Source organism: Diadema setosum, chromosome 17 (assembly GCF_964275005.1).
Source record: "Diadema setosum chromosome 17, eeDiaSeto1, whole genome shotgun sequence".
Lineage (NCBI taxonomy): Eukaryota > Metazoa > Echinodermata > Echinoidea > Diadematoida > Diadematidae > Diadema > Diadema setosum.
In genome coordinates, this window is record NC_092701.1 from 31,842,762 (window position 1) to 31,865,969 (window position 23,208).

Sequence of the window (23,208 nt, forward strand, 5' to 3'; positions counted from 1 at the left end):
GACCTAAGCGGGCCGAATTTGGGTCATGCTCACTATACACGATGTTTAGTCATACTTTGTGATTTCTCATTCTTGCTATTTGCGAAAATAAAACGTCACCACAGACGTCCATTTCGTCAAACCTGGGGCTAATGGAGCAACATTTATGCCGTTGAATATTTGAATTCATACGGTATGAATAGAAAGTGTCCCCAAAAGTGTTATTTTGTGTAACTTCATTTCCAAGATACCGGCGTAAAACAACGTCTATAAAAAAAAAAAAAATACAGTCTTCATCAGATTTAAATTCTGTAGAAAATCACTCGCTCACGGACACTGACAGATAGACAGACACACAGACACAGACACACACACACACAACACACACCACTTTACCACACGCACAAGCACATACAAGCACACACACAATAAATGAAAACAAATCCAAACGTCGTTTCCACTGTTGAACTTGCGTATCATGACGAGAACGAACAATACATGATGATATCGGGTATGAGAAGAAGGAATGAAGCCTGTATGTTCAAGAGACAACGCATGCGCTTGCGCCCGCAACTAAGCATCTCTGCACTTTTACATAATTTATGATGGATATTTATACACACAAACCTCTCTCTCTCTCTCAACACACACACACACACACACACACACACACAAACGGATATACATACATTATCAACTTAGATATGCTTCATAATTCAACAAAATAAGGCGGAGGAGAACACGACGCAGACAACAAAAAAGACTTTCAGAGCCGCCTCACCTGACACCCACGCCACTATGAGCATCATCGTGGGATTTATCGGTTCTGAGTTCAGCGACCGCCTGCTCACCGATGGGGGCGTCGTGGTCTCGTTTTCCGGCGGCACCTGGACCCTGTTCTCCGCCATGGTTTGGTAGAGCAGGAGGAGGAGGAACCAGATCATGGAGGAGGTGTGGCAGACGAACTTGACGTAGGGTACGGAGAGGAATTCCCGCAGTCGCCCCCGCGGGTAGATGATGTAGGAGATGGAGAGGATGGGGAAACCGACGGCCATGAGGAATACGAGGAAGCCGGATTTGAACGCGTTCATGTCGCGCCAGCCGGGCAGGCCGGCGTACCAGCGCTCGATCAGTCGCTGCTGACAGTGTGGATGTGCGACAAACTAAAAACAAACAAACAAACAAACAAACAAACAAACAAAATAAAATCAAAACTACACAAAATCCGGAGAGAATGAAATATGAAATCAGAAAGCGATACAAAGATGATATTTCGCCTATGGTTGTAGTGTCGTGATTAAAGTACTTGTTACAGATGTGTATAGGCAGGGCCTTTATGCTGATCAATGTGACTTTATACAAGCATTACAATGCAATCTCGTGCCACACTGGTACATTGCAAGTGATCCTTCCAGGAGAATGCTAGTGTTCACGTAAATTGTTATGGCCAATGACAAACAAACACCTCTTTATTCCATGTGTCGATATTACGGCATTCTGCCAATACACCATGCATATCTGTACATACATAATTTTAGGTACATGCTTTCAATCTGTTGAACGTAATATCAAGAGGTAAAAAATGTAGTTCCCACACTATAAGCATGATTTGTGTGTGGGTGGAAGGAATAAATTCGTTTGTCCAAATAGAAATGGTATAAGTTTCCCTTACTTTTCTTTGTTCGAAGTGTATTGCTGCTTTGACCCTATTAGGCTGCTCCTCGGCAAGGTTTGAGGTCGGGTTACTCCAGCCGTACGAGTCGTGGTTGAGGATGTACGCCTGCTCGCACGAGTCACGGACCTGGGTAGTAAAAAGTAAGGGGTCAAATCAAGGTGACATCGTGTCATGATCACGGTCTGTGAAGAGAACCAGATCCTGTATTCTCTGAGCTCAGTCTGAATCAGATGGACGACAGAGACGAGTTACACAACTCACGAGTAATACAGCCCACGAGCTAGACACAAAGTAAACAAGGCCCACAAGCTCAACATCAACTAAAACAGGCCTACGAGCTGGAAACTAGGCAAATAATTATTATTATGGTCCATTAGCTGGAAATCAGGCCAAGAGAAAAAAAAAAAACGCCCACCAGCTCGGCATTACATGACGGGGCTCAATGAACGTAGTGTCGAGCTCATGGACCATTTTTGCCTTGTGTCAAACTCGTGGGACTGGTTGCCCAGTGTCGAGTTTATGGGCCTTATTTGCTCAGTGTCAACCTCTAAGATGGGCCTTGTTTGCCTACTGTCTTCCTTATGCATGGCCTGTTTTACTTAGTGTCTTACCTCGTCGGCGGCTGTATAACTCGTGGGCTGAATGACTAGTGGTGTGTTTTTGATTGTGTACCTCGTGAGCCGTATGGCTCTTGGGTATCAAGCTCGTGGGATGACCCCAAAAGAAACCTATAGCTATTCGTGATTAAACTGATTTGCTCCCTATATGGGCTGTAGCTATTATGTTGTGTATCGATTTATGATCAAACACCAGTTGGCGATTAGATAGACATGATCAAGCAACAGAGGACCACGTGTAATGTTTTCCAATGGTCAGAACAGTCTTGGGGATGTTCACCGTATATTGGAGAACATTATGTGCAAACATAGGGCTAAATAGCGAGGACAATAGAATTAGGGCACCCTAATCGGAAGGCACGCGCTGGGCACATGAAGCGTTTAAGATCGGTACAGTTCTGCATTGGAAGTTGCCTGTCGCCTTGTAGGAATTGCCTCGAAAGATCTTCAGAAGAAAAAAAAAAAGAAGTAAGTAAAGAAAGAGAGGGGAAAGGACGGAAATAGAATTTCATATACCTCGTTTTACGAATCCTCAATTCCGACTGGTTGAAATCGGGGGAATTAATTCAACAATTGCCTTCTTCCCCATAGTACCCAAACTGCCCCATAGTAACAAAATTACCCCATGGTATCAAACTGCCCTCTTTTGATACGCACGCGTTACGTACGCGGGCGTGTGTATATTGTGTGCTGTAAGCGCTAGGCTTCCATAGCGCAAGAGTTGACCCTTGTTCGATGCGATCGATGTCAGCGCCTGATGTGTGAACTGGCTAGCCTATCGCGACTGACCAAGTAACACATCAGTCATTTTTAATCGGTATATAAACAATACGAGACTGTTTTAAGTCGGAGCATTGTTGATGTTATTGTCCCTCGGGATGTCAACTTGATGCTATGAACCTCGGAGCAAACTCTTCGGGTCATATAGCATGGAGTTGATATCCCTCAGGGCAATGATATCACCGATTGTCCCGAAACGCATTCCATATCTGTGCGTTACTTCCCCTCCACATATTGTATTTGTGCTTGTCAACAATGTGTCATAGTTTTATAAAAGAACTAAGTCTCATCATATTAATTGTATTCCCTGGCATCAGATGTTTTGTTTTAAATATATCACATTCAAGTAGAATCTACATTAACGAAGGGGATTGAAATTAAAGCAAAACAATACCAGAAAACGTTTGTGTGTGTGTTTCGGTGTATGTGGATTTAAGCAGTATGATTACAGTCGCTGGGGAAACATACGTAATTGTTTTTCCTCACAACCAGCATATTAATCGTCGCTGGTACGAACAAAATGTCCGACAAATAAACCGCAATGTGCAGTAAGCCAGTTGCATTTATGATTTATTATGTGCGTATCATTATTTCATTACAAGTCCTAATCAGTCGAACTCTGGAGAAATAGACCGGAAAACTGGGTTAGGCGTCCACTTGACGAAACCCATTTCAGTAATCGAAAGTGTTTAAGCGTCATAACTCTTAATGCAATTAGCCGTACCGCAAGTGAAGCAATGCATCGCATTGTAAATAGGCTGTTTCTCTCCGCCCAACGCAGCTCAAACATGTTTCTTTTCTGTTCTTAACAGCTTATGTGCTTATATACATGGTGAGGTTGTGGTATATATACTGCACATTTCGGCTAATAACATCGGTATTGAGAGTGAATATCCGTTCACGATAATGGTAGTAAAGGCTGATATACTCAATCTACATTGTATTACTCATTAGATAAATGCCCTTCAACATAAGACAAAGTGCAGAGATGTGTGATCATTTAAGTTATAGACGGAAAATTATTATATAGATATTATTGAACGTCGCAACGCTACATAACTATGATAACGAGAAAATATCCCCTTTTAGAAACAAAAGGGTAATCCATTTTCAACGATATGCTAAAAAAGTAAGTTTAAGCCCATGTCTATAATGTACGAAATCAGCCTGCTTCTCCATATTTTCGCATTTATTTGAAAATAATTCATAACGGCACACTTTCTGACCCATCCTCTCTCACACACAGACATCACTATCATAGTCTTTGTGCCACTGCATAATCACTGAGGTGAGGTGAACTGACTTCATCATTAATGGAAAGAATGGAAAAATAGTAAATTCGGCTAAAGGAGGAAAATCAATCGGATCAATTTTTCTCACAGGGCACTACCTATATGATAGACCTGCTCGCTTCGCACATCAGGGTTCGTTAACATGGTTAATGAGCCATATTCATGTTGCAATAAATTTTGCTGTTAAAGTTGTTACTGCTAAAGTAAAAAAAACAAGAAAAAAACAAGAATAAAATAGTATGGAGTGTTGTTCACTTGAGGTGAATACGTATTAAACAATATGTATATCAGAAAAGAAAATGGGCATAATGTGCAAGGGGAATTTTGTAACTTTTGACTTTCTTATGATTTGAATATATGTGCCCTGTGAATATTATCATTCGAAATGAAAAACATCTGCTCGCTTCAAATATTGGTGTGATTTTTTCAATGAACGAGTCTCAAAACATACGTGTAAGTTCTACGTATACAGCAGTCCGAGGAAAAGGCAACAAGAATAATTAGCATACAGGTGCCTACACATCATTCATAAATAGAAGAAAAACAAAATTTCTTCATTCTTGAAACCTTATGAAAGAAATTTTGAATTATTTTGAAAAAAAAAACAACAACAACAAACTTTTGTTTGAAAAACGTCAATTGCTACTATTACAACTATTCTACTACAGCGGTTGCTGCTACTACTTCTACTACTATACTATTACTACTGTTACTACTACTACTACTACTATTACTACTACTTATACTACTACCACTGCTAATACTGCTACTACTACTACTACTACTACTACTACTACTACTACTACTACTACTACTACTACTACTACTACTTCTACCTCTACTACTACTACTACTACTTCTACTCCTGCTACTATTACTACTACTACTACTACTACTTCTACTTCTACTGCTACTTCTACTACTACTACCGCACCTGATCGAGTAGATCAGCGGCGAACTGTTCGCACTGGTCCGCGAGTTCCTGGAACTGGTCGCAGAATTCGTACTTGGTCCGCATGAGTTTGCGCAGCTTGGCGCACAGTTCGAACGTGGTGTTGAACGGGTCCGGCGCCGTGAGGGAGATATAGGACTGGCTGGCCAGCGCCTTGTACAGGTTCAGCATCCCAACGGAGTTCTCCAGAGTGTGGACCTCCGCTTGGTCCACGTACTCCCTGGGGTCCTTTATCCTGGCCCCGGCCTCGAGCAAGGTCTTGATGATGTCGAAATGGTTGTGCTGGGCTGCCAGGACCAGCGGCGACACGTCCGGGTGAAAATCACCGTTGAGTGCTTTGCAATTTAACGCTTCCTTAACGCGGAAAAAAATGGATGGAGGGATAGATGAACGTTGGTTAGGTGTTTATCAACGCTCCAAATAATGGATAAAATCATTTATGTATGAATATATCGTTTTGACGACAGCAGACGGTCCAAGCATGAGTGGAATTATACGCTTTTTTTTCAGTAAAAGAAATTTATAACATTGATGATGAAAAAATGACAATGCGAGTTTATGACCTGAATTTGAATTTCTGCCGACATTATATTGTGAGTGTCTTTAAAATTCGGAATAAAATAGTGTAATATACCACTTCGTGAGGCATATAGGGCGCAACACGTTTTTATCTCATTGTGGTAAGTTGGGGTTAATTCTAGCATGCTAGGAGTTTCAGATACAAATTGGGCATATTCGACAGAAAAGTTTTATTTCATTATCATTGTATAGTGTCCGAACATTCTATTCATTCTTAATCACGTCCGCAAACAAAGCGAAAAGTTACAAGAACTTTAAGAAAGATATTCCCCCTTATGTAGGCTCTCTTTAGTAGACCTTAAGGCACAAGGGAACAAAGGTATGAAATACAATGCCTTGCTTGCAGGAAAATTATACTTACTGGGATATTCTTCTTTTTGATATGATCACAAATCATTCTGACTGCCTGTGTGAACTGTGCATCAACCGCTCGTAGAAGGCTGTCGCCGAGTTGAATATTGTGGTCCAGTAATAACTTAACTATATCTGTGCATAGATAGATAATAGGGAAAAGGCAGTTACGGAAACGTGCGTGTATCAAACTAACGACCGTTTACTGCAAATCTTAGTCGGAATGTGTTTGTAATACTACATACCCACAATTCATCTCAAGCAAATTATTAACACACGCCTGAACAAGCAAAATCTTATGACACCAAATCTTTCTCCTTGCACATATTCCAACGCTGTTGAAAGTCAACTGTCAATGTCACTACAATCACGATTGTTATGTTGTGAAACGAGTATTCATATACTTATTATTATTGTGCGTCTCTTATCAAGTATGCATTCATTGTATTTCGTCTGTTGATGTCTCTTGAGGAAAAAGAAACCAGGAGGAAATAGAACCTGATCGGAACATTTTTTTTCCTGTTTCGTAATTTAGTAACAATATGACACATGAGGAGGAGAGAGAAATGTTATGATAACCATTACTTAACATTCTCGACACCATCATCACTAAACATCATTCCTATTGTGTGCAAACAGGTTGCTGGTGGTACTTAAAGACAAATTTAAACATCATACAGTCAAAGAGTACGCTATTTTGTATCTGTTTCATACAGTAAATTGTTGTATTATCATACATTAGCAGATACCTATACAAATATGTCAAACAGGTATTGATATACTACTTGGAGCTTTGCGCTTGCTGCATATTATGATTATATACACCGTACTATTGCATCACATCACGTAAGTTGAATTACTAGTTTATTCTATAGCGTAATTCCAAGAAACTGAAACCTAAAGTTTCAGAACTAAATGGGGAATATTCACGTGCATTAATACTAGGTGTTAAAAAAAAAAATTCCCACTTTTGATTCTTAATAGTTCAAAAACTATACATCAGATAACACTGACATTGACATGAGCAATAGCTGAATAGTGTACAATTTTGTTGGAGGTAATTGAAAAATGATACCATAAATCAGTTTCATTAAATTCAAGATTTATTCTTAAGTTAGTTTCAGATTTTGCTTTGTTTTCAGCCCTGTGTACAAAATTTTAGTTTTGCACAGGGGTCAATAGTTATTGGTGTGTATGGGAGTGTGTGGTGAACAATGGCCAGGATATAGGAATGCTCTCTTACATATTATTCATGAGAAATTCCACACAGCTAGTCTTTATTCATCCTGAAATGTAGTGTTTGCAAGCACATGAAAACATGTGCCCATGAAAACATGTGCTTATTTTTTCATGTGCATGTATTTTACCTTTTACCACGAATTCAGAATAGCAGGCCCAGGGCAATCCATCATGAATTATCAATAAAGCATTCATGTGCCTTGGAGCAAGAGTCCAGAAGCCTACTCAGCAGAGCTCTGAGCTCTGAAAAGGTGGTATTCGTGGTATTCATGTCTATATTGCTCCGGGTCATTCTAAGTACACCCTCCATACACATCATCGATTCTTGTGTAAAGTTCAATTTTGTACAGAGGTTCAAATTTGACCAAAATCTGGAACTTAATAAAATTAATCATGGATTTAACGAAACTGATTCATGCTCTCATATTCAAATCACCTCCCACTAAATTGTACATTATTCAGCTATTATTCATATCAATGACAGCGTAATCTGACGTATAGTTTTCGAACAATTAAGGATCAAATGTGGGAAATGTTTTTTGTAACACCTAGTACAATACCAGCTCCAGCTGCAAATATCTAATGAATATAACAATCCTTGAATAAGTGTCGTGGTATATGTTCAGTCATGTATTGTCTATCATGGAGTTTGTAACACCTCTTTTTCACTTTGTTTTTATATTGTTTTTGTGCTTTCTCTCCTCGTCTCTCCCTCTGTCTCTCTTTCTCTCTCACTTTCTACCGATGTCTGTCTCTGCCTCTCCCAAAATGTTGAGCTGCCAATAAATGCATGCCGGCGGCGTATGATATTAGCCCACGGCAGAGCGCAAAAGGGGGCGTACAGGTGCTGGTTCCCGCACCTCTCCGACAGCTGGTAATCCACATACCATCGCCATGTCCGAGGCTTAATAGCACGAGCCTCACGGACAAATCCACAACGGATAACACTGCGGTGTCGCAGACTGGCGAATTCCACATACATGAGATTATTGCACATTTTCTCTCTAGAATAAAATTCTGTTTAGTCTTTCTTCAGCCGTATTCAGATTCCAATTTCGACGTTAAAAAAAAATCAGTCCAACAATCAATAACTGTAAATGATAATTTCTGATCAAAACACCTCAGATTTCGCTGATGCATCAAATATGACATGAAGAGAACCTACGTACGCTCAGGTGAGCGTTTTGTCCTGTTGAGGTTTCTTAGAAAACGAAAATATGATTGACAGTTTTCTCATCTGCCAAAATCAATTGACGATAAATTGGGACTACATGAAGGTCAATGGCAGGTTTTTCTAATAATGCACGTGTGCATATTCAAAGCCTTATGTATGTTGTACGTGTGTGTATGTGTTTGTTTGTTTGTGTGTGTGTGTGTATGTGTGTGTGTGTGTGTGTGTGTGTGTACTTGCGTGTAAATGTGGGCCCGTTCACTTTTCACGCTCCGTTGCAACAATATGTAACAATAGCGTTATCCTGCAGTCAATTTAACATTAGTGTTGTATTCGTACTCCTGTTAAAACAACAAAACAAAAAAAAGCTTTCTCCATAAGTTTTTTTTTTTCAAATGCTAATTAACTATGCTGACAATTGGTGCGTCACCAAATACGGCATTCCAGGCCATATCCTAAATGAACCCCTTTTTTAAAGTTGTGTAACGTGTAACATTTTCCTGTGGTCGTAATGATTTGTGGGTTCATCATGAAAACGTTCATGTTAGTATCATTAATTGAGACTCAAATGCGCGGTAAATGAGTTTATATAGAGGTCCACAGTTTCTGTCAAGCACACGCACTCACACGCACTCACACACACAAACACACACACACACACACACACACACACGCTCACACTCACTCACGCAATCTAATTAGATACTAGCATCTGATTTACTATGTACACTGTGACTCCTGAATTATGCGCTGATTGAAGTACATCTAATGTACATTGAGAAAAATGAAACGTTTCAATTAATTGTGACTAAAGCGGAATTATGACTACTCAAAGCAAAAGCTGATGACTGTATAATAATTCAATGTTACGCAGACCGGTACCCCCTAAGCCTCTTTCATGCACGCAAAAGTGCTATGCCATTGTAATGAATTATAGCATGGATACCGCCGAAATGAATCAAATTTAGATTAAACCCGAGAGGGGAGAAATGATTTCCGTAACTGCGTGGTGCTGCATATAACGGAAAGGCATTTAGGTTAATGAAAAGTTTATGGTCTCGCTGCTTCATCCATTTAGAACGACAGGTCTGTATCGGGGAAAGACCCCCGCTCGACGCAGACAATTATGAATTACAAACGTGAAATCTAGGATGCGAGAAACGGAGTTCTTCCAGTTGACATATAGTTGCTTGTCTGAGAATGAGATACATAATTTGTTATCAATCTCAATGCGTGCGCCCCCGTTTTATTTCTGCGCCCGGCCTCAGCCCCCCAAACCGTATCTCTTAGTAATCAAGAATGATTAAATATTGCGGTCACTGTGCGTATGGGGGATAGAGGAGAAATAATAGAATATAGGCTGGAAAGGCCTCAAATGATGGAAAATGATAGTAATCACTTGTCGAAAGGAATTTCGATGGCATTTCGTAGAATGGTGTCCATTGCCGAAATGATCTACTGCGCGGCTCTTTTAACCGATCACCGTCGATAAGGTCATGTCTGTAGCATAAAGGACGGGATGGGGTTAGGTTCTAAATTACGGCAAATGAACCCGATGTTAACACAGATAGCTGCAATTGTTCATGATGAAACGATTTGCGATCTCGTGTCGAGGGTCCCTCCCTTCCACAAGAAAAATGTCAGTTTAGAACACTTTAAATCTTATAGTGCTGGATGCTAGAGAAACCGGAAATGATCATTTCCGGTTACATCGATCAACCGATATTCATTTCTTTTCTTTGTTAACAATATCATTCGGTCAGTGTGATCTAGAGCATTTAGAATCGGTCACTGCATCGTTTGGCTAAATGAGCTACTCGAGAGTGAAATCAAATTATCTAGGAACCTAGTGCAAACACTATGGTCGCAATGTTATGCGAAAGCTGCCCTGGATTCGAGTCAGATTGATAGAGAGAATCATAAGCTGTGATTACGATCCACTGATTTATGTGTTATATCTAACCAATCTATTTCTCTCTCTCTCTCTCTCACACACACACACACACACACACACTTTTTTTTAAATGATATTCTGTATTTGAATTTCATTCTATATCAGGTTCTTTTCACAATATTATTAATTCGAACACGAATAAGCAGCTGTTCTTCTCACTTGTGCTGCTGAATTACATTCTTTTTTTTAACATACAATACAATTTTCTTTTTTACAAATCTAACCATGTATATAAAGTAAAAGAAAACTCTGCATAAATCTCAGAAAAGGCTATCTTGATCAAGCTGATCAAACCTATTCAATATCTGCCTCAAAACACTAAGACGTGTGCTGCTGAATCAAATTTTTTAACATATAATACAACTTTTTTCTGTCTGTCTGTCTGTCCGTCTCTCTCTCTCTCTCTGTACAATGCACACAGTGCTGTCAACGCCTGAAACAACAACAACAGCAACACAAAGGTACAGGAGCTAATGTACCTCTATATTCGAAGAAAATACATTTGATAAGCATCATTACAGGACTTTGGTGGTTATCAACGTACGTGTATATTGTAGATAATGGCGGAGTGTATTGTATTGCATTGCATTGTATTGTATTGTATTGTATTGTATTGTATTGTATTGTATTGTATTGTATTGTATTGTATTGTATTGTATTGTATTGTATTGTATTGTATTGTATTGTAATGTATTGTATTGTATTGTATTGTGTTTTTATGTAGTGTAGTGTAGTGTAGTGCACTGTAGTGCAGTGTTGCGTAATGATGCGTTGTGGAGAGGAGTGTAGTATAAGTGTACAGTGTAGTGTAGTGCATTGTAGTGTTGCTTAATGTTGTGTTGTGGAGTGCAGTGGAATGTAGTGTAATTTAGTGTAGTGTTGCGTAATGTATAGCGTTATGGAGTGAAATGGAGTGCAGTGCAGTGTAGTGTGGTGTAATGTGGTGTAGATGTAGGCCTACATACTTCTTACTTCTGATTCCCTTATTCTTCACTCTCCCGAGAGGGGCTAATAGGATTCATGCAGCAGCGACAATACAAGTGAAGATGGCTATCCACAGAACGTATTATTTAACGGCAGATAACTCCCCCCAAAAGATAAGTGGTACTCTTTTTGAGCCCAGATGACCTTTCAGATTGTAATATAATCTTGTCTGCATAGTTTTCTGCTCTTAAAGCCACAGGAATTAAACCGATAGGCAACACTCTTCAATTAATAGGTACAATACATTGTGATGTGATAGAAACATAATTATTCTTGTGTCATTTACCCTGTCATCATTCCTTTTCCATACCAAAGTCATCATTGTTGATTGTTAAAGCCCTATAACAATTTGATATAAAAATCTTCCTTCTGAAAATCAATTCGCGCAAAAGTAAAAGGCACTATGTAGGTGAAGATGTGTGTAAAAGCGAATTGTGGGGGTCGGGCGTACGAGGTTATTACATCACCATTTCACTTTACGATGCATATGTTTCCTCATAATATATTATGACTGTGATAGACATTTAAAATCATTCGAGAAGATTATGCCAACGTTAAGTTCTTGAAACTTCGAAATTTCAAAGCAAATACGCTTCAACTTTTACTGTTTTGTTTGTATGTTTCCCAATTTCTCATCTTGAACATATATAGAATGGCTCTTCACTGATCGACTGACGAGACTGTAAGATCAAGAGTAAATCGTAACGCGTTACCTGAATTGCCATTTTGTATTGCGACGACCAGGGCCGAGTTGTCGTCGGCGTCGGTGCAGTTGATGTTGAGATCGGGTGCGTTCTCGAGGGCGAAGAGGATGGCTTTCCGGTCGCCCCGCTCGACCGCCTGGAGAAAGAGTGACTCCACCGAATTCTCCGGTAACCTACTCATCTTGAAGGTCGGGCTTCCCTTCTGTAGAAAACAAAGTGCAGAAAATAATTGTCAGCAACAATATGGTGTGATAATAATGATATATTAATAATAACAATAATAATAATAATAATAATAATAACAATAATAATAATAATAATAATAATAACAATAATAATAACAATAATGATAATCATAATAATGTTAATAATAATAATAATAATAATAATAATAATAATAATAATAATAATAATAATAATAATAACAATAATAACAATGATAACAATAATAAAGTCTTCTTTATCGAGGGTAGTCTTTTCAGTGTTGCCACTGCTCTACCAGAGGGCCTTGTCATTATTATTACCCTAGCGTAGCCAGGTACCCATTTATACACCTGGGTCGAGAGGGACATGGTGGGTAAAATCATCTTGTCCAAGGACGTAAGCACTGGGCGGGAATCGAACTCGGGTCCTCCAGTGTTGGGAGTCACGAGTCTTATCCATTATGCCACTGCGCCCCCACAGTGATACCAACGACGGAGATAACAACAAATTTAAAATACTAACTCGTAGTATTGATGTTGATGATGGTGGCAACAATGGCATCAAGAATAAGGTGAACAACAAAGATAAGAAAAGGATTAACAGTGGTTATTGTACATCTAGAACATTTTTATGAAAAACATTATTGAGAATGGTATCACGAAGAATAGGATTTGTGGGACTATTGTGGGCCTTTGAGATCACCTCCGAAGAAGGCTAAGAGCATTAATGAAGTACAGGGATGCTTTGTCAATGTTGTTTATAATTTTCTTGTCAAACCTGCCATTATCATTAAACCCCCGAAACTGGTAGGTGCCCATTATGTAATTTCGATCAGGCTGGACTCTGACCTATGACCTCGCGCCTAAGGGTCCAAGACTAGCCCCCCCCCCCCCCCATGTTACATTTAACAATACGTGCAATCGATTCAGAATGTCCTCAGTTGGCAGTAACTACAGCAACAACTCAAATAACGTTTGACTGACACAAAGAGTATGATGGGCTCTTACATCATAGTAATCTGACCGAGATACATTGTAGTTATTACGTGAATATGATGAAAGATATGTAGATAAAATAGGCAGATATGACTACACATGAATACCAAACATATTAATGGAAGACTATCAAATGGGCATATAGCGCATCTTTACATCCAAGTACTGGAAATTTCCATCCAAATACCAGTTATCACCAATGCTAATCATTACCGAAAAGAAACATAAACAAGCACAGGTCGGCCAACTGTGTTATTTGGAAAGACATTACGGAAAATTTTACATAGATTTGTATGTTTGTTTTATTTTATTTTTTATTTTTTGTCCTGCTCTAAACGTATTTACGTTGTCATGATCTTTAATTCGTAAGGACTTTCGAAATTTTCTTATGAGTCGCGTCAGTTGACTAGACAGTGTGTCTCACAAAGAAACTGTAGGTTCTCAGTTCAAACCTCGGGAGGGTAAGCGTTGATTTTATATCATCATAAGTAGTTTATTCTTAAATCAAATTAGGATATCGAGCGAACACATACACTTACACAAACACATACACAAACGTTACACTTGAGTTCATCCGATTGTATCGCTAACCATCTGGGGTAAACGACCTCTAACGGATGATACCTATAGATTAAAAGTCCCATGTTTGAAATTGAGAAATCATCCTGCGGGTAGATGGAATGAATAGGACTGTATACACTTTGGAGTGCTTCGTATGCTCATGCTCTCTTTACCGCAGTACACAGTGGGCACAGCTTCCTTAAGTACCACACATTTGTCAATGTGTGGGACTGTGGCTTTGTTATACGCCTAAAAGAATTCTGGGTCATCAAACTGTCGGAAGTTCAAAGTCATTGTCATTCTTATTTTTGCTGCTGATATTGCTATTCTTATTTTTGTGAGTTAATAAATCCATGCGAATGACATAGTCCGGCACGCTTGCATATGATTATAGTATACGGTACAAAAATAGAAAGAAAATAATGCTCATGTGAATGGAGTCAGATTTGCTCTTTTCTTTTCAATGAAAATCTCGGCGATGGTAGCTCCATGAGTCAAATTATCTCATCATTGAATTAGTTTCAAGCACAGTGACCTTCGTACTTAATATTCAGACGACTAGACTAGATTTAAAAACGAGGTTCGATATGTGATCGGTGTGCATTTCACATTGTACCCCTAAATCCCCCCCCCCCCCCCAAAAAAAGGCTGTATATAGAAACATCTTTTTTTCCCTAGGCATTCTTCTCATAACGTCTGGAAATTACGTTGATACTCAAACTGTTCTGTTGTTTACTTCGGAAAACGATATTTCAATATTTCATCTCAATCAAATCACAATTCTGTCTGCTTCGGATATCAAGCCCTCTACTTTGAACTAACAATTTTCATAATGGAAATTGAAAGCCGAAAAACCTCCCTGCCAGAGTTCATAATGGTGGCGTCATTGGATCTAATGTTTGGGTTTGCTTAAAGGATGCTTCGTCTTCTTCTCCTTACATTAGTCTATAGACGTTATACCGCCACGCAAGACCGTTCAGTATTAGAGAAGTTTAAACTAAAACCAAAACACGAAAAGAAAAATAGACAGCTGATAGATGTGTTAGGACGTGAAACATTGAACAAAAATGGAAGAAAAGAAAAAGAAAGCTTCTAATCACTTTGTTGAGAAGTACGCACGAATGTTTTGATTTGCCTTTCGTTTTCTCCAATCATGCACCCGACGGACGTTTACGAAGGTGATATAATCTCCATGTTATCTCCTCATACCCATCAGCACGCATGTTTTGTCAGATGGCCCGATATTAGATTTTCACTGTTTGTGGAACTGTGGCGTTATTACATTCTAGCCTAAACACCGCCAGTGAAGACGTCCATATGAATTTTCTGAATGCCACACACGAGAACATGACGATGACCTGTCTAGTCGTGATTTTATGATCACGTGATAAGGTTTACAGGCACATGACAAACACAGAAGACAGTCTTTCGTGTTCCTCGAAAGTTTTGATACATAAGATAATTTGTCAGCCAAAGTGAAACCTCAAACTTTCCCCTGATTTAAACATTTCAGGAGGTCAAATGAATATCATAATCAAGGAATAAATCATAAAAAGAAAATTGAGCAGCATAATTTTTGTTTACGCTGTCTTATTTTATTTTATTGCCTTCCTTTCGGAATTATTCAATTTGAATTGAGGGAATATTGTATAATACGATTTTGTGCTTTGAAATTTCATGGGGACACAATGTAGGATGGCGATTTGATATTCGACATGTACGATGAATATTTGCCCCTTAAAGTGGGAACCCATCAATCAAGACCCTCTGAATGTACATACAATAGCTGCTGCTTTTTATATCCATTCTTTACCCTTAGTACATTTTTGTCATCAGAGATTTTCCTTCAGAACGCATTACCGAGCACTCGGTAGGATAGACGTCAACGTTTTTACCACACTTCGATGCTCATTTTCATCAAATAAAGTCATTCGCATACAACGGTGATCCAGCTTTCTTGATGACGAAACGAAATCCATGGAAACATAAAAGCGTTTTGTAGAGCGTCATATGAAGGGTTGAACTTTAAGTAGGTCTCTATGTGCAATTTACCCAGCCATTTGACGGTAGCGTTTTGTTTGGTTGTTGTGGGTTTTGTTTTTAGTTATTTTTTTATTTGTTCTTGTTCTGTACTCTCAAAAGGAAATGGACGTGTGTCGTCATTGAGCCTCTCGTCTGTGTGAAAAATAAACCGTCTTTTTTCCCCTGCTAATACAAAGTTAGGTGTCATCTGACTTACTTCTGTTTTATTATGCAGGCAATATCGTCTCCTATCTGAAAACGAACAAAGAAAGCCAATGACAGGCAGAAACGCCTCATTTGGCATTCCATATCCTGACTTCAGCACCTAGGTTTATCTCTATGGCTCAAACAAATAACAGGTGCTTGTCCGGTCGCTTCCAAAAGAAACAGATGGACACTCGACATAAAAGTGATTTTTCTTCACGAAATCCTGGAGTCAGTTTTAGAGAAGATCATGGCGTCATTTTTTAAACAGCTTTGTTTCGTTATAGTGGATTATCATTTACAATGCATGTTTTCTTATTCGGGTTGTTTGTTTGTTTGTTTGTTTGTTTGTACGTTTGTTTTGTTTGTTTTTTTTAGTTTTGGTTCACACTTTCATTTTGTGCCCAATCGAATTCGCAAGAGATATTGCAGGCAGTTACGATCACATCAGCATCATGAAAGTAAACGTAAGACTGCAAAACTTTGCTATTCAGTGAAGTGTGACAGAAAACGTCACGTTATACAGAAATCAAAACACATGAATACATATCTGAAAAGAAATGGAATTGCACAAAACAGTAACAAATAAACAAGAGTGTAAGCGTGTGAATATTCCTATAGAGATATGGCAACTAGTGACCGACTACGTCAAGACATGTTGCATCTATAGTGACAAACGTAACTACTAAATCATCTTCACGAAATTCTATCAAAACGGCACGAAAAAGTAGACGGGTTACGGCATTTTTAAACTCAATGTAACGTAGCACTGCTAAAGTGGGTTACTTTAATTTCAGTAAATATATATGCAAATTGCATGAATCAATGGTGCTTTTGTTTTTTTCTTTTAGAAAAAAAATCACTGCGTCATCTTTTCGAATGTACACATTACTTATTCACTGCAAATCTGTCAACTTACAAGTGATTTTATTTCTTGATTTGTATCAAAGGAGGGAATTAAATGATTTTTTTTTTGTGGGGGTGGGGTAGGGGTATGCACATTTTTGTGCTCTGTCTTTCCTTTATATATATATATATATTTTTTTTTTTTTTTTGGATCAACTTCACCGTGGGGATGGGTTTCATTATTAACAGGTTACCATTGAGGATGATTCTAATATTGATGAAATAACTATGAATTTAAGACTGCTTTAAAAGATAGAAGTTGTTTTGCTATAATCTACGACATACATGCCGTTATGACAAATAAAATGGATCGTGATGTTTCATCCTCTGTATAAAGAAATTGGATCAAGTGCGCAGGTCAATATCACTCCCTATAATTCGATGCCAAACGCCTGGTAACGGAATAACATTTCATCACTGCAATGCCCCCTCCTCTCTCTCTCTCTCGCTCTCTCTCTCTATCTATCTCTTCCCTTTTTTATTACATTTAATGATTACAACATAGTAACATTTGTGATTTGAATATCACGCTAACTTTGGACTTACGGTCATATTATAATGTATTTTCTACTCTTTAACTTATTCAAAATCGATTTTTTTTTTTAAATCAGGGCTTAAAAATAAACCTTAAAAAAGATTAACAACACACAATCAATGATCGCGCAATCTTCTCTTCAGCTGTACTTTACCGAGTCCAGATCGTCCATGTCTAAAGCCCCCGTGTCATAACCTCCGATTATAGCCAGGTCGGACTGGATAGTTCCCGGTAAGTATCCCATTGGGACGCTCTCCGCGTTGGTCGGTTCATCAGCTAGTAGGAGCGGACTGGTGTTGTTGGGTATATCCAATGGATTTGTCACTGTCTCTGTGGTGTTCAGAACCCCACGTGTGGAGCCAAATTCTTGTGAGTCAGCCATTTCGCTTTCTGGATGTCCAGACATATACAGTAATTGCTCACTCTAAAGAGAACGCACAGGTATTCCCTGTCTTTAAAAGATTCTACACATTTCAAATTGCTAGAAATGAAAATCCACAAGGATGCCGAGAAAAAAAGTTGGGTTGCAGTTTTGATCCTTCCGTATAGAAACTCCAGTATCTCAAGTATGAAGACTGTCGCATTGTGTTTTGAGCATGACGGAGAGATGACCTACACGCAGTTACAAGTAACACTTGGCAAGTTGTTGGCCATTTCCGCCGCGAGAATGTGAAAGAATAAACATCGGAACTGGCAGACTTTTGAGAGCACATGATCGGCGCATGCATGCGTGTGAGTATGCACGGTTACGTCTTGTCTCTAGACCCATCACCGCGGCGAGACCGGAGTCGTAAAGAGGGACAGGACCGTCAGAGTCGGTGATTACCATTATCATCGTAAGCACCCTAGCATCTTCAATTGTCGTGCCCCTCCGCTGCAGTCTCTTCCTCGACGAGACTCAAATGGAAGAAACGAAGTTGTCACCCATGACAACGTGTGACATTCTCAACGTCGGAGCCAAGATGCTGTTTGGCAATGTTCCACGGCGCGAAAAAAAAAAAAAAAAGCGAGAGGAAAAAATATCGGCACTGTAAGCACATCTACACTTCCCAGGCAGGGATGAAAAAAAAAAATCTCCGCAATGTTCTGTCAATACTCAAATGTCTGCCGGAAGGTGTCGACGAACTTTAACACGCTGTGATAAGCGCTTCGAGAGCTTCTCGTGGGGTATCCGGGAACCGCGAAAAGCGCTCCCAAAACAAAGCAGAAGGTGACTCGGAAAAAAAGCCTCTCCCCTTCTCTCGTTCTCTCTCCCTTTCTTCTCTCTGGTAATTCCTTGGCCAAGTTTACCAACAGGCAGGTGGCGAAATCGACATGGGACCGATAGACCGTAACACGAGACAATGTCAGCGATGTAACGAACGCTTAGTGAGGTTCTCCCCATCGATTAGTAGGCCTCGCATGTAGACACACATTGGCAGAAGTAGTCCACCTGCTCCAAAAACAGGCGATTCGCTTTCTGGCATTAACGTTGGGACAAGAACGCGGTTTGCGTTCACCAAGAGGATGGGAAAGAGGAGGGGGGGGGGGGGCTTTTAAGGTTTGCCCCCCTTAATCACATTTACACCAACGCTAAGGAGAGAATGAACCGTCGCCAAGTGGTATCTGAAATATGGCGGGGAAAATACAATCGCTCAGGATGATTACACAAAATTCATCAGTTGCTGACAGATTTGAATGGTGGCTCTCGATTCTTCACGGTTAGTGCCATACTCTGGAGCGAATGGAATCATATTCAATATCTATAAGAGTTGTAGAAAAAAAAATCATTACGTTGTGTGCCCTTTCGTTTCCATGGTGACGCTTTCGGCGATATTTGGAGATGTTTTTGTTGTTTATGTTATTTTTTTTCTCCTTCAGGTCTCCTTCAGTCTCCTTCAGGGTCTGGCAGACAATGAATAGCAGTGTTAAAAGGACATCAAACTGAAAATGCAAGCCAATGCAATGACCAATATATGAGTGACTCGTACAAACTCTCTTCTCGTATTTTGAGTATAAATGGCGCTCTAGACCGACCACGTAATATCTATACTCGTTGTCAGAGACATAAGGGTTTACTCCGAACGCGAGGAAGAGCCGAAAAGGAAATGCAGGTGTATTTGTTTTAATTGTTTTCCGCTCGTTTGCTCGCCGTTTGGCGGCAGAGTAGCGGAAATGAGCCACCGAGCCCTCCCCGACACGACAGTCCTTCCACTCCCTTAAAAACCAATCAAATTCCCAACTTTGAGAGAAACAAGAAAATCGGAGCGCGCCAATCAAAAGGGGCAATTCGGCAATCCCACTGCAGGTAAACGCCAATCCCGCCGTGAATGAACCACTGGATTGCGATCGGGAGCAAAATAAAAATGATGGATCGGTGACCGACGCCTAATTTCGCACTTTTAATCAATATAAATGTACATCTCAGCGCATCTTCTTTCATGCGGACGATTTCAGCGCGACAGAGAGTCCACGGAGTTACACGTTACAGAAAACGGGGGTAAAAACAATCCCTTCTTCCGTATGATGGGGTATCTTGTGAGGAGAGCGGCATTTGCGTATTTGATTGTAAAGCCACTTCGCCCGGTGCACAGCAATGACTGCGAGTACTGGAATTCAATAAACTAGTACACAGATACGGCACACTGACTGTTACCACGGTCAACAAGACGGAATGGGCCAGGGGAGGGGCGGGGGGGGGGGGGGAAGAAGAAGGAAGCATGCACGCTATTTCGTCCAATCATCATGCGTAGATATGAAGTCATTCGTTCGCACAGGCTGTCAACAGCATTGACTAGAAATCGATCGGGCCTTATCATTGGACTTGATTAAACATTATCACCCGGGTAGGTGGTGATGACCACTAACGATTTGCCTCTGAAAGTCAAGGTCCCCCCGAGCTGACCAACTTAATCAAAACCGGAAAGGGAGTGGAGCGAGCGGGCATGTTTACCACGGACGAAGCAATGATAAGGGTATAACCTTTAGTTTATGTGTTCATCACTATTTTTATGATAAACTATTTCCCACGGGGATAAATCAACAGATGATATTCCTTTACTCACTGGGGGTGTGCTTCTCATTCCATGGTATTAATCAGTGAGAATTTGATTTGATTGAATTGACCACGAACTAAACGGTGGTCCGCGGTAATGTTAATTGACTGAGGACACACCGCGGTCATATGAGGCTAACTGATAGTGACAATGCGTTTGATTGTCTTTTCGACCCCCTCCCCCTTCACACACATACATACACTTGTATATAATATACACACACCTACCCATAACGAAATAGCAATAACACACCTGCACAGGTAATTCGACAAGTCGACTTACATCGCCAAACATTCGAGGACAGCCCTCACACATGTATCCATGATCCTCTTCTTAAATCGGCTGATGAAATGGGACAAAAATAATTATTTACTAACTCATAATCATAATCCAAAGCTTTCCTAGGACAACACATCACTCTGAAGAATATGTCATTTGTGCCATTTCCCCCGATCATGGCGGTATACATCATACAACCTCTTTAACTCATATCTACGCACGTTCCATTTCATTTCCTGTCGGATTGACCCTCCTTGAAGTAATAAAAATATAAATATGTAAACAGCACAAACAAACAAACAAACAAACAAACAACATACAAACAAAAGGTTTTTAAACGGAAACTGAAAAAATACGACCAAAACAAACCAAATTTGCATGAAGAATGATAGTTAGAAGTAACAAAGGGTTTACGTGCAACTTGACATGTGAACAGAACCCTCGCAATTGATAATGCCTCCTTGGAGTAAGGTACAAATAAGGGGATAGACTGTGAAATGGGCGGGCCTAAACTAATTGTGATGTCACTCGTATCTCATCGACACTGAATGGGATCAATGATAGGTCTAGAGGCCGGATGGAAGATAGAAAAAAAAATGAGGGGGGTGGACGGTAAATTGGGAAAGGCAATAGCAAAAATGTAGGGCTGAGTTTGCGGAGCTGTCAAAAATGGTAACAGTTAAAAGTGCGATACCTTCTAGGAATATTTCTTGACCACTTTAATGGAAATTAAAGTAAAAAGGTTGATTTTTTTTCCCCTTGATTGCTATTTCACAGTAAAGAAATATTTCTCCTGGAACTGTTGTGTTTCTTTTTTTTTATGTACCATGATTTTGTTTTGTCTCATATTATTCACCAATCGATTAAAAATGAGGCTTTGAGCGAATAATGTTCTTACATTTCTTCCATTTTCCTCCCCAAATTTACGAGAGACTTAATTGATTTTTCTCATTTCTTTTTATCAAAAAGGAAAATTTTACGTCGAGTGACAGGGTAACCAAAATTATTGATTGGGAAGGAGAATCGATGGTTCCTACGACATGCGAGAAGTTCTTGCTGTTGAGACATTGTCTGGCTGATGACCGTATAACACTCAATAGAGAAAACACTTTTTTTCGCATGATTATCTAAACACAGCTCAGTGTATAGCTTTTTGCATGCACGTATTCTATTATGATGCATAGATTTTGTGAGATTGAGCATGTGTATGTTTTTGTCATCAACCATTTTCAAACTGAGATACTAATTCGAACTCAGACCATTAACACGATGGTGATGTAAAAAGAGGATAATTGATGGGTTAAAAAACAACCACAACAACTCTGAGAACCTCATAAAATTATGGAAACGTGACTGGTGTTAATGTGCAAATGGGTTAAAAGTTAGTCTTTTTTTTTTCATTGGATTTCAAAGTTCAGTATTCAGACCGTGAAATAAAACCATGCTATTGGTTTTTTATGGCGCAATCACTTTTTCGTTCTCTTTCCCAGTCGTCCCGTCACAGACCTTACTTTCCATAGCGATTTAATGAAAAATTTACGCAAAACAACTTATTTTCGATTTTTGTGAAAAATGAAATTTGTACACGATTTGATATACATATTTTTTTTGTTTATCTTGTCAATTCAAATCATTTCATGCAATTGATTTAAAACAACGTTCTCCTGTATCTTGCAGGTTATAGCAGGTTTTGGTCATCATAGATAGACGTAAACTCATTACCGATTTATGCATCAGTACTCTGATATTCGGCTTTAAGAATTTAATATCATTATAGCAGGGAGGTTTTTTTCAATTATTTGATTTCCAGCAACAATGCAATTACAATATTATACTTGATTACACATAATTACACAACATCAGTACTACAGTACATTGTAATAAAGGAGAAATACTGTGAATTGACGTACAAGAAATGTTGAAACATTGATAAAGTGTCGGTCAAGTGCCTTTAAGGTCAAGAATGATTTCTCCAAGCCAAAAAAAAAAAACCAAACCAAAACAAAACAAAACAAAAAACAAAACAAAAACAAATCTACTTTTCCCTATTTCATAGATTATCCCATGAACTTTACAGAGGAAGTCTTCCAAGTTTGAAAATCGTCATACGCTCTGGTTATTAAAAGGATACCTCCGGATGGCATTTACTCTATAAAAAAAAAAAAATAAATAAATAAAAAAAAAAATAAC

General features: G+C 39.3%; 1 protein-coding gene across 1 annotated transcript in view; it reads right to left on the minus strand.

Moving 5' to 3' along the window:
- LOC140240814 (short transient receptor potential channel 4-like) overlaps window positions 1-17,963 on the minus strand; it is a 35,460-nt gene extending 17,497 nt beyond the window's left edge. Inside the window, exons 1-6 of the mRNA XM_072320586.1 lie at window positions 17,859-17,963; window positions 12,287-12,479; window positions 6,236-6,360; window positions 5,278-5,649; window positions 1,652-1,780; window positions 761-1,142 (exon numbers count right to left, since the gene is read on the minus strand). Coding sequence (XP_072176687.1) covers window positions 761-1,142; window positions 1,652-1,780; window positions 5,278-5,649; window positions 6,236-6,360; window positions 12,287-12,479; window positions 17,859-17,948 — 1,291 coding nt within the window. The 5' untranslated portion in view covers window positions 17,949-17,963. The remainder of the gene's footprint in view (window positions 1-760; window positions 1,143-1,651; window positions 1,781-5,277; window positions 5,650-6,235; window positions 6,361-12,286; window positions 12,480-17,858) is intronic.
- Window positions 17,964-23,208: the final 5,245 nt, after the last annotated feature.